Here is a 13,044-nt window from a genome sequence, read left to right as displayed (position 1 = left end):
CCCAAAGCAGAACGAGAAATGAAGAGGATTTTGAAGGGAAGTTTAGCACACCTTGCTGGGGTTATGAGGCATTTTGGTGGGGGGGAGGGGGGGCAATTATCTTGCACTTTCCCAACTAGCTGGGGTCAGATTACAGAGGGAGAAGCTGGAGGCTGAAGACAGACTCAGAATTGCTCGCTCACTGCCTCTCTCTCTCTCTCTGTAGGTTGTGCATTTGGGAAAAGGGTGGTAAGAGGTGAAGGAAGCCCCTAAAGCCGGCCAGGACCCTCCCTGCTGCAGCACGGTGGCGGTGGTGATGGTGGGGTGGAGGTGGGGAGCGTGCCATGCCGGTTCCAATTCCGAACTGCGCGGCTGCATTTCGAAAGTCGCCTCTGTTCCCCCCCACCCCTCGGAGCGGACCCCGTGTGGCCGAGAGTGAATGCACCAGAAATAAGGCGATGAGCACCTCCGGAGACAGCTCGGACATCTCGAGGGAGAGCAGCCGAGTGGCAGCGACCCATCCCCGCGGGAGTTTCAGTAGCCAAGTAACCGAGCTCTCCCTTCAGATCAAATCCAGTCCAGCATTTCACCTCCACCCTCATGCTCCTTTCAGATTCTGACTTGCTCACTAATTACCTCCTCGAGTCCTGCCCCCCCTCCCCATCACCAACTTAGCATCTCGACTCCCTCGATTCTACTGAAATCCAGGTCCTCCCCTTCCCACAGGAGGGAGGCCACTCGGCCCTGAGTGCCTCTGTTGGCTCTTGAGCCTGTGTCCCTCCCCCCCCTAACCTTGCAGAGAGTGGGGGTCAACTGGGCATTTTCCCAGGCAGGCTGCAGTGGTGGGCAATCCCACACTTTAGCTTTTTACGATCTATGCAATCTGGCATGGTGGCTCAGTGGTTAGCACTGCTGCCTCACAGTGTCAGAGGACCTGGGTTCAATTCCTGCCTTGGAGTTAGCATGTTCTCCCGTGTCTGCGTGGCTATCCTCTGAGTACTCTGGTTTCCTCCCACAGTCGAACGATGTGTGGGTCTGCTGAATTGGCCATGCTAAATTGTCCATAGTGTTAGGTGTAGGGGAATGGGTCTGGGTCGGTTGCTCTTCGGAGGGTCAGTGTGGACTTGTTGGGCCAAAGGGCCTGTAGGGAATCTCATCTAAAAAGCTTAAACAAAAAGTCATGTATTTATATTTACTGATTGTACAAAGGTCGGTGAGACTCTTAAGTTGTGAGGAAGACAAACAGCGGTTGCAGGCCGGGAGTGGGCAACAAGACAGCAAATGGAATATAGTACAGGGAGCTGTGAGGTTATTCATTTTAGTAATACTTCGTAAAAAGATTGTTGATGCTTCAAAACATTGATGTTCGGGGAGAATTACAATGTTTCCGAGACGGTGACAAGCTAACAGGTACTGCAAGAAATTCAGGTGGCAACTGGCACATGGGATGTTATTGCAGTTTGCAATAATTGGAATGCAAGAATAGGGCAAACTTGCTACAGTTGTTACAGGACTTTGGTGGGACCCCAGCAGGATCACTATTTTGACCTCCATATCGAAGGAAGGATTGGATGAAGTATTGTGAAGATTCACTGGATTTATACCTGTTATGAGAAGGTAGTGCAATGATAAGAAGCTGAGTTAACTGGCTCTCTATACTCAGAGTTTAGAAAGAGAGAGATGATTTCATTAAAACTTACAAGATCCTGAAGAGGCCTGATTGGTTCGGCACTGAGAGGTTGTTTCCCCCTGTCTGTGGAATCAAAACCAGAACCGTACAGCCTGAGGTTAATCATTCAGGGCTGAGATGAAGCAGGTTAAACCCCCACTAGTTATCTTTCTCTCACTAATGATAGAGCAGCCCTACGGTCTTCTGGGACTGTAGAATCTTAATCTTTCATGTAGAAAAAGTTTAACTTTTAGTCTGCTCTAGAATATTGACATTCATATAAGATTTTAATAGAACTCAATTTTTTCTAATACCTTATCATTGGTGCATTTAATGCAATTTCCTTCGGCAAGATGACTTTGCATTTCGTATTGCCATACTGCATTATCCAAAAACCACAATACCAGGACCATTGTACAATGTCCCAATTTAAGCAACAACATGTGATTCTTGTTTGCCTTGTTGAGCTGGCAGAACTACGCTAAAGCTGTTCGGCACACAATGTCGATGTTTTGTGTAATTAATAGGTTTCCCAGCTTCTTCCTGTTCCAAAGAAGGACCATTTCAGAACATTAAACTCTGCCTCTGTCCAGACATGCCACTGGACCTGCTGACTTTCTCCATTCTCATATTTCCAGCATCTGTGGTATTTTGCTTTAATTTGATGGACGAGATTTGTCCCCTTTGGAGAAAAAAACCCAAGTGTTTCTTGTCTTTTAGCTGCCACATCCCAACCCTTTGTGGAGCTGGAGTGATGAGGGTCCTGCGAAGGAGGAAGGAAGGAAGGAAGGTGGATGGTGCAAGTTAGTGTACTCTGTTTCTCACAAACCCATACATGTTACAACAGGATATAGCCTGCAGACAGTCATGAGTACCCCTGACTAATAGGACAGTTGGATTTGTAACTACTCAAGCCATCTACCTACAGGGTAGCAGAAAAGGAGAAAGGTCTTAGAGTCACTGAGATGTAAAGCATGGAAACAGACCCTTCGGTCCAACCTGTCCATGCCGACCAGATATCCCAATCCAATCTAGTCCCACTTGCCAGCACCCGGCCCATATCCCTCCAAACCCTTCCTATTTATATACCCATCCAAATGCCTCTTAAATGTTGTAATTGTACCAGCCTCCACCACGTCCTCTGGCAGCTCATTCCATACTCGTACCACCCTCTGCATGAAAATGTTGCCCCTTAGGTCTCTTTTATATCTTTCCCCTCTCACCCTAAACCTATGCCCTCTAGTTCTGAACTCCCCCACCCTAAGGAAAAGACTTTGTTTATTTATCCTATCCATGACCCTCATAATTTTGTAAACCTCTATAAGGTCACCCCTCAGCCTCCAAAGCTCCGGGGAAAACAGCCCCAGCCTGTTCAGCCTCTCCCTATAGCTCAAACCCTCCAACCCTGGCAACATCCTTGTAAATCTTTTCTGAACCCTTTCAAGTTTCACAACATCTTTCCGAAAGGAAGGAGACTAGAATTGCACGCAATGTTCCAATAGTGGCCTAACCAATGTCCTGTACAGCCGCAACATGACCTCCCAACTCCTGTACTCAATACTCTGACCAATAAAAGAGAACATACCAAACGCCTTCTTCACTATCCTATCTACCTGCGACTCCACTTTCAAGGAGCTGTGAATCTGCACTCCAAGGTCTCTTTGTTCAGCAACACTCCCTAGGACCTTACCATTAAGTGCATTAGTCCTGCTAAGATTTGCTTTCCCAAAATGCAGCACCTCACATTTATCTGAATTAAACTCCACCTGCCACTTCTCAGCCCATTGACCCATCTGGTAAAGATCCCATTGTAACCTTCTTCGCTGTCCAATTTTGGCATCATCTGCAAACTTACTAACTATACCTTTTATGTCTTTGTGCCCAATAAATTTGGAGGGTGACTGGTGTAAGCTGAATGAACCAGGGTCAGTAACTGCAATGGTGTTCATTAGTGGGAGAGCACTTTGGAACCTGTGATCATAATTCTATTAGTTTTAGAATAATTATGGAAAAGGATATGATTAGATTACTTCCAGTGTGGAAACAGGCCCTTTGGCCCAACAAGTCCACACCAACCCTCTGAAGAGCAACCCATCCCTTCACCTAACACTATGGGCAACATAGCGTGACCAATTCACCTAACCTGCACTTTTGTGGACTGTGGGAGGAAGCCAGAGCACCTCACGCAGACACAGGGAGAACGTGCAAACTCCACACAGACAGTTGCCTGAGGCAGGAATTGAACCCAGGTCTTTGGTGCTGCGAGGTAGCAGTGCTAACCACTGTGCCATCGTGCCTTGTATGAAGCTTATGCTCCGTAATTGGAGTGAGACAGGTTTTGATGGTGTGAGACGGAAACTTAGAAAAGTTGATTGGAGTAGATTGTTTGCACGTAAAGGGTTGACTGGCAAGTGTGAGGCTTTCGCAAGTGAGATCGCAGGAGTTTCGAGGCATTATGTTCTTGTGAAAGTGCAGGGTAAGGCTGGTAAGATGAGGGTACAATGGATGAATAAAGTTATTGAGGCTCTGGTCAAGAATAAGAAGGAGTCATATATTGATATAGACAACTGGGATCAATTGAATCTGCTGGAGATTAAGAGGGGTGTAGGTGCATTCTTAAGATGGAAATCAGAAGGCCTAAAAAGGAGAAATGAAGTAGCCTTGGTAGATAAGGTTAAGAATAATTCAAAGAGATTCTACAAGTACATGAGGAGCAACTAGGGAGAGGTAAGGGCCCATTAAAGATCAACAAGGCTGTCTATATGTGGAACTACAGGAGATGGGGGAGACTAAATGAATATTTTGTGTCGGTGTATACTGTGGAGAAAGAAATAGCAGCTAGAGAATTCGGGGGAAGTTAGGATCGATGTCTTGAAAACAGTCCACCTTACAGAGGAGGAGGTTTTTAAAAACAAAACCATAAATGGATATCTCTTCAGGGCCTGATCATGTAAATCGCAGGAGTTTGTAGGAAGTTAGAGAATAAATTATAGGGGCACTAGCAGAGATGTTTTGTATCATCTATATCAACAGGTGAGGTGCCGGAGAACTAGAGCAGGAGCAAATGTTGTGTCTTTACTTAAGAAAGGCTGTAAGGAGAAGCTGGCAAACAATAAAGTTACTTCCTCAAAGAATTCGAACAGATTTGTCAGGCATGACCTCCCCTTGATGAAACCAAGCTGACTTTGCCCTATTTGACCATGCACTTCCAAATATTCAGAAATCTGACAATGGATTCCAGGATCCTACCCACACCTGAGGTTAGGCTAATCAGTCTGTAATTTTCCATCTCCTTCCTTCCTCCCCTTTTTAATGGAAATGTAACATTAACGATTTTCCACTCCTCTGGGACCCTCCCTGATTCTAACGATTCCTGAAAGATCACCACTAACGCCCCCACTATCTCTTCAGCTATCTCCCTTAGAACTCCGTGGTGTGGGACTTTGAGTAGTGTTGTTGGACAGAGAAACTCAGGGGTTCAGGTACGTAGTTCTTTGAAAGTTGCAACACAGGTGCACAAGGTGGTTAAGCAAGCACTTAGCATGCTTTCCTTCATTGCTGAGGCCATTGGGTACAGGAGTTGGGACATCATGTTGAGGTTGCACAGAATGTTGGCAAGACCACCTTTGGAGTACTGTGTACCATTCTGATTATCATGCTTTAGGAAGGATGTTACTAAATTGGAGAGGGTTCAAAAAAGATTGACCAGGACGTTGCCGAGACTGGAGGGGTTGAGTCACAAGGAGAGGCTGAATAGGCTGGGGTGTTTTTCATTGGAGCATAGTGGATAGAGGGGTGCCCTTATAGAGGTTAATAAAATCATGAGGTCACAGATAAGAAGACTAGCAAGCACCCTAAGGCGCGGCAGTTCAAAACTAGGGGTCACAGTTTGAAGGTGAAAGGAGAAAGGTTTAAAAGGGGCCTGAGGGGTAACGTTTTCAATCAGAGGGTGGTACGTGTGTGGAGTGAACTTCCAGCGGAAGTGTTAGATGCGGGTACAGGTGCAAGGTTTAAAAGGTATTTGGATAGGTGCAAGAATAGGAAAGGTTTGGGCCAGGAGCAGGCAAGTGGGACTAGTTCAGTTTGGGAACATGGTCATCACGGTTGAGTTGTTTGAATGCTGTACGACTCTATACGGCTCCATCAGAGGGTTGTGAATGCCTGGAATCCCAGGCCCCGGGAAGTGGTGGATGCTCCATCGGTGAATGTGCTTCAGGCTGGGACAGATCTGTAGCCTCTCAGGGAATCAGGGGAGCAAGCAACAAGTGAAGCTGACCTGCCATGATCATGGTGGCCATGGTTCATGGGTGTGAAAGCAAATGTTACTGCTGGATAATGTAGTGTTCACAATGCTGTGAAACATGGGAACAGGAGGAGGCCATTCAGCCTTCATAAAGCCAGTTCCACAATTCAGCTGTGTCATGGCTGCTCTGTGCCTTGATTATGTTTATTCACCTTGATATCATATTCCATAAAACCCTTACCCAACAAAAATCTATTCATTTGAATTTGGAAAGTTTTAATTGACCTCCACCTTGTAGATAAGGCAGCACACACCGCATTTAGTGGACGATACAAACAGGGTCACTGATCTTCCTTGTCCATAGAATATTTCCATGTGAACATTTTCCACTGAAGTCCTGTTTCATCGATCATGTTTTAGTCTGCGTGAGATTGGCACAAAAATGAAGTGCAATTTCATTTGTGAAATAGTTAGCAAATGGCAATTGGGAAAACGTGGAGTAAGGTAACGAGTATTTACTCAAAGAATCAAAAATGACAAACATTAAACAGCTACAGTTAGCAATTATAGATACATTTCAATTTATTTTGGCATGTGAGTGTTGTAGATAAGGTCAGCATTTATTTCGCTTGAGAAGATATTGGCAAGTAACCTTTTTGGATTGTTAAGTACACGGGGTAACTACAGGTACAGTTCTGGCAGAAAAAGATTTCCAATGACTCTGAAGGAATACCAATATATTTCCAAGTCAGAATGGTGAGTGGCTTGGAGGGGAACTTGCAAATGGTGGTGTTCCCATGTATCTGCCTCCCTAGTCCTTCTAGATGATAAATGTTGGTGGTTTGGAAGGTGTTGGTGAATTCACCAACGCGTCTTGGTGAATTTCTGCAGCGCATCTTATAGATGGTACGCACTGTGTGCCAGGTGTGGAAGGAGTGAATGTCGGAGGTGGAAGATGGAGTGCCAATCAAGCAGATATCTTCGAACAGGATGGAGTCAAGCTTCGTGTCTTTAAACAATACATGGGCAATATATTGTTTATAATATTTCTGGGTGAATTTAGCTGCTGTCGTTTGCACCAACATTTCCTGACATGCTCCTCTGATGTGACAGTCTAATGTTTCATTTGTTTCTGTTGCGAGTTCAAATCCTACTTCCTTTTATTCCACAGGAGTCCACACTCGATAATGAAGAGTCCGATCACCATGTGAGTCAGTGTCATGATTCTTTTATTCATGCGGTTGAAGTGAAAATGCTGTTTGTTCATATAATGAAAATTACACAATCAGAGTGAGGGTTAAAAACAATCAGCACACTGTTAGATTGCTCAGAGTCTGATATCAGGGAGTGCCAGTCAGTCCCAGCCTCACTGCTTCATGTCTGACCACCAGCCACATCTCACACACTCACACTCCTTGTCATACTCGCTATCACACACCATCTTACACACTCCCTGTCACACTCCATCTCACACACTCCCTGTCACACACCATCTCACACACTCCCTGTCACACTCCATCTCACACACTCCCTGTCACACACCATCTCATACACTCCCTGTCACACACCATCTTACACACTCCCTGTCACACTCCATCTCACACACTCCCTGTCACACACCATCTCACACACTCCCTGTCATACTCCATCTCATACACTCCCTGTCACACACCATCTTACACACTCCCTGTCACACAGCATCTCACACACTCCCTGTCACACTCCATCTCACACACTCCCTGTCACACTCCATCTCATACACTCCCTGTCACACACCATCTTACACACTCCCTGTCACACTCCATCTCACACACTCCCTGTCACACTCCATCTCACACACTCCCTGTCACACTCCATCTTACACACTTCCTGTCACACACCATCTCATACACTCCCTGTCACACTCCATCTTACACACTCCCTGTCACACACTATCTTACACACTCCTTGTCACACACCACCTCACACACTCCCTGTTACACACCATCTCATACGCTCCCTGTCACACACTCATGTTCTGACACTCCCTGTAACACTCAGTCTGTCACGTTCATCACCCTCTCCATCTCTCTTCCTGTCAGTCTCTGTCACACGTTCCCTGTCACACTCCTGTCTCTGTGGTTATGCCCCTCGCTGCCTCACTCCCTCCTCTCTCATACCTACATAGTAATCCAGAGTCCCAAGCTAATGGTGTGAGGAAATGGCTTCACATCTCACAGTGGCACATTGAAATTGAAGGTCAGTTTTAAAATCTGGAATAAAAAGCTCGGCTAATCATGGCGATGTAACTGTTGTCAATTGTTCCTAAGAAACAATCTGGTTCACTTCAGGGAAGGAAACTGTCATCCTGACCCAGTCTGGCCTACATGTGACTCGAGACTCACAGCAATGTGGTTGACTCTTAACTGCCCTCTGGGCAATTACGGATGGGCAATGGACACCAGCAACACCCTCATCCCATGAATGAATGTCAGAGACTGGTCCTCTCTCATTCTATTGCACTCCCTGTTCCTGCTGCTCCCCCCAAGCCTGACTGCAGTCTGTTGAGCTCAAACTCCTGATGCCCTTTACAAAACCCTTGCCAACTTTGTCCTGACCATGGCCAGCCCCTTCCCCCCGGACTGAAGAGTCAGGTTTACACTGTGCACACTTCTGTTTCTGGGCAGTGCGGTGCATTCATCCCTTTTCCCAACTCCCCCCAGCCCCTGCAACGGGCCATTGCTTATTCAGATCACGTACCCCGGTAACGTCCTGTACACGGCAGAGTGCCAGAACCATCAAATGGGGTGGGGGAGTGCGACCTACACTCAATGACCTGGAGGCTAGGCCTACACTGTGGTTGCAGGCCCGGAGCCTGGCCCAGTCAGGTTGGCTGGCGTGAGGCCCCACCGATCGAAATGGCTGGGTGGGCGGTGGCTGGGAAGGGGAGAGGGAGTTGCAGCTCCTTTAAAGCTGACCTCCCGGCCCTCCCAGCCCCAAAAGGCTCTCGCACCGAGTGAGGCATCGGATTGAGGAAAGTCCAAACCCAAACTGCGGACGCCAAGAGATCGGACCGAGGAAACAGGAATCGTTGGAGAGACTTGGCCCACTGGCGGAGAGAGAAAGCAGGGCCGACATTCCGGGAGATCCGGTGAACTTCCTTTGGAAGCCGCCTGGAAACGTTGGCTCGGCTTTCTCTCTCCCCGCACGGACCTCCACTGAGTCCCTCTAGTGCTCCCGTTCTCCTCCCAACCCCAGGCCCAGGCCAGCTGTCCTGCCCCCTGTGGCGATCGTGGGTTGACAAACAGAGGTGGGTAGGTCAGGGGGGAATGGGCGCTTCCTCAGGAATGAAACACAAGACTACTTCCCTCTCAACCAGTTGGATTGTTGATTGTTCCAAGCTGCTGTTTCACTCTTCTCAATTCTGCCTTTCCCTCCACAGGCAACACATCACCATCCAAGGGAAGAGGTCGCGGTGAGTTAGGGATTTGATTTTATCTGAAGTTGACTGTGTCCGGGCTTCCAGCCAGCCCCAAAATGGCCGGGGCTGCGCGGGCTGGCATAGTGCGATCCCAAACCACACTGCCCGTCAGGGAGCACTCGGCTGGGGATCGCGAAAATGTCACAAGTGATCGCAACGTGGGAGGCCATTCCCACCCTCCACCCAACAAAACGGGCCTCTGAAAGTTCACCTCAGGGAATGGACGAGTCAGCACAGATGGGTCAGGCCAAAGGGTCTCGTTTCTGGAGTCAAAGAGAAATGACCAGCGCAGGAGCAGTTACACATCACTGGGACTGCACACAGCATCTGGGAGTGGCCGGGGATCTCAGAGCCTGATCAGCTATGTGTCTGTGTCCGAGGCTGATCAGTGATCTTCGAGAGATTGATTAAATCATGAGGGACATGGATAGGGTAAATAGACATTTCCCTGGGGTGGGGGAGTCTAGAACTAGAGGGTCTAGGGTGACAGGGGAAAGATTTAAAAGGGATCTGAGGGACAACTTTTTTACACAGAGGGTGGTGTCTGTATGGAATGAGCTGCCAGAGGATGTGGTGGAGGCTGGTACAATAACAACATTTAAAAGGCATCTGGATGGGTATATGAATAGGAAGGGTTTGGAGGGATTTGGGCCAAGTGCTTGGCAAATGGGATTAGATTTGTTTGGGATATCTGGTCGGCATGGATGAGTTGGACCGAAGGGTCTGTTTCTGTGCTGTCCATCTCTATGACCCTATGACATTAACATACGGGCTGGACATTAAAGCCAACCCCACTTCCCTCACGTCAGTCTCCCTTGTGTCACATCCTGCCCCCGAGACAGAAGATTGCAGATTCAATTCCACTCAGGAGCCCTGACTGGATAACCCAAGGTACAACTCCCTGTACAGTACTGACGGAGTGCTCCACTGCAAGATGGGCTGTCTTTTGACGAGATGTTAAATTAAGACTCAACCTCTTCTCTCAAGTTGGCCATTACAAAATCCCACGGTATCTATGGAAGAAGGCTGCGGGAGTGTGTGGATGAAGATTGACTTCATTTTAAAAAGTCCCCTCCCACCCAGCGTCCTGACCAATATTTATCCCTCACCATGAGAGAATATCTGGTTATTATCTCATCGTTATTAATGGGAGCCTGCTGTGCATGAATTGGCTTTACCTCCAGTGGCTGTAATTCAGAGGGACCTCATTTGGCTGTGAAGGTGTTTGGGAATGGATACGAAGGTGCTATGTAAATGCACCTCCTTTCTGCTCTGCTGTTGGATGGATGTGCTGACAGCCTGTTATAAGTGTCCAGGCTCTGGGTCAGCGAAGTGGGGGGGGTAGGGTGCGGGGTGGGTGGGTAATGAATTCCTGTTTGCTGTGCTGTGCGGACCGGTGACAGCGGATGGATCTTGGTGGCTCATCCTTACGTCCAGACCTTGTTCTGCCAGGTCCAGCAGACATTCCGTGTTGTGGCAAAGAAAGTGGTTTTGATGTGTCGGGTCTGTATGCATCTACGCGTAGCGTCGAGAGCCTTCATGGAGGTCTGGGCGACATTGGCAAAATATGCCAGCAAGCAGCAGACTGAAGAGGTAAGGCCATTTATCTGTGGAATCATAGACTGACTACTGCGTAGGAGGAGTCCATTCATCCCGCCCAGCCTGGACTCACCCTCTGTAAGAGCAACTTATCCCTTTCCTTTCCCTGTGGCCTGGTCAATGTTACCTCTTCAAATAACTATTCCCTGATTCCCAGAGTTGAACCTGCCTCCGTTCATTCATCACCCTTCACCAATAGAAAATGTGTCTCCATGTGACCTTTGTCCAGACCCCCTGTGACCTTTGAACAGCTTTCACCCCTGGCCCTTATGTGAGGGGAGCAGCCCCTGTTGATGATTCAGGTGGAATACAGCTGCCTGAGGTGGGGGAGCCTTGGGAAAGGGAAGCTGCATTGAGCTAATGGCAGCACATCGTGGAGGCTGTGGAATGTTATAAGACAGGAATTGACAGGGTTCGGGGCCTATTACATTAACTAATTCATGAGATTGTCTCTTCTTAATCTAATGTTCCTTCCTATTGGCTCAAATCATCTACGATCTATATTGTTGCAATCTAGATGTAAACTGGGGATGCATATTTCAAACCCACATATATCCTTACACATGCACAGACACAAATACACACATATCCTCACACACATACAAACACAAATACACACACATATCCTAACACACGCACAGACACAAATATGCACACACATATCCTCACACACATACAGACACAAATACACACACATATCCTAAAACACGCACAGACACAATTACACACACACATATCCTCACAAATGCAGACACAAATATACACACACATATCCTTACTCACAAGCACAGACACAAATATACACACACATATGCTCACACATGCACAAACACAAATACACACACATATCCACACGCAAGCACAGACACAAATACACACACATATCCTCACACACGCACAGACACAAATACGCACACACATATCCTCACACACGCACAGACACAAATACACACACAGATATCCTCACTCACACGCACAAACACAAATACACATACACATATCCTCAGGCACGCACAGACACAAATACACACACATATATCCTCACTCATGCACAGACACAAATACACACACACATAATCTCACACATGTACAGACACAAATACACACACACACATATCCTCGAACACGCACAGACACAAATATGCATACACATATCCTCACACATGCACAGACACAAATATGCATACACATATCCTCACACATGCACAGACACAAATATAAACACATTTATCCTCATTCACACGCACAGACACAAATATACACACACATTTGCTCGCACACTCACAGACAAAATACACACACACATATCCTCACTCACACGCACAGACACATATATACACACACATATGCTCACAGATGCACAAACACAAATACACACACACATATCCACACACAAGCACAGGCACAAATACACACACATATCCTCACGCACGCACAGACACAAATACACACACACATAATCTCACACACGCACAGACACAAATATGCACACAAATCTGCTCACACACCACAGACACAAATATACACACACATATCCTCACACACAAACAGACACAAATATACACACACATATCCTCACACACGCACAAGCACGAATACACACACATGTCCACATGCACGCACAGACACAAATATACACACATATCCTCACACACGCACAGATACAAATACACACACACATAATCTCACACACGCACAGACACAAATACACACACACATTTCCTCACACACACACAGACACAAATACACACATACATATCCGCACGCACGCACACACAAATATACACACACATATCCTTACACACGCACAGACACAAATAGACACACATTTCCTCACACATGCACAGATACAAATAAACACATACATATCCCCACACACGCACAGACACAATACACACACACATCTCCTCACTCACACACAGACACAAATACACACACATATCCTTACACACACAGACACAAATATACACACACATATGCTCACACATGCACAAACACAAATACACACACACATATCCACACGCAAGCACAGACACAAATTCACACACATATCCTCACACACGCACAGACACAAATGCACACATATATCCTCAC

At 46.9% G+C, this 13,044-nt stretch overlaps 1 protein-coding gene across 1 annotated transcript in view; it reads left to right on the top strand.

The window, feature by feature from the left end:
- The first annotated feature begins 323 nt into the window (after positions 1–323).
- The window catches only part of LOC132817653 (cyclic nucleotide-binding domain-containing protein 2-like), a 60,291-nt gene continuing 47,570 nt past the window's right edge, over positions 324–13,044 (top strand). Inside the window, exons 1-3 of the mRNA XM_060828153.1 lie at positions 324–524; positions 9,313–9,345; positions 10,804–10,944. Coding sequence (XP_060684136.1) covers positions 324–524; positions 9,313–9,345; positions 10,804–10,944 — 375 coding nt within the window. The remainder of the gene's footprint in view (positions 525–9,312; positions 9,346–10,803; positions 10,945–13,044) is intronic.

Source organism: Hemiscyllium ocellatum, chromosome 7 (assembly GCF_020745735.1).
Source record: "Hemiscyllium ocellatum isolate sHemOce1 chromosome 7, sHemOce1.pat.X.cur, whole genome shotgun sequence".
Taxonomy (NCBI): Eukaryota; Metazoa; Chordata; class Chondrichthyes; order Orectolobiformes; family Hemiscylliidae; genus Hemiscyllium; species Hemiscyllium ocellatum.
This window is presented reverse-complemented; position numbering and strand designations above follow the sequence as displayed.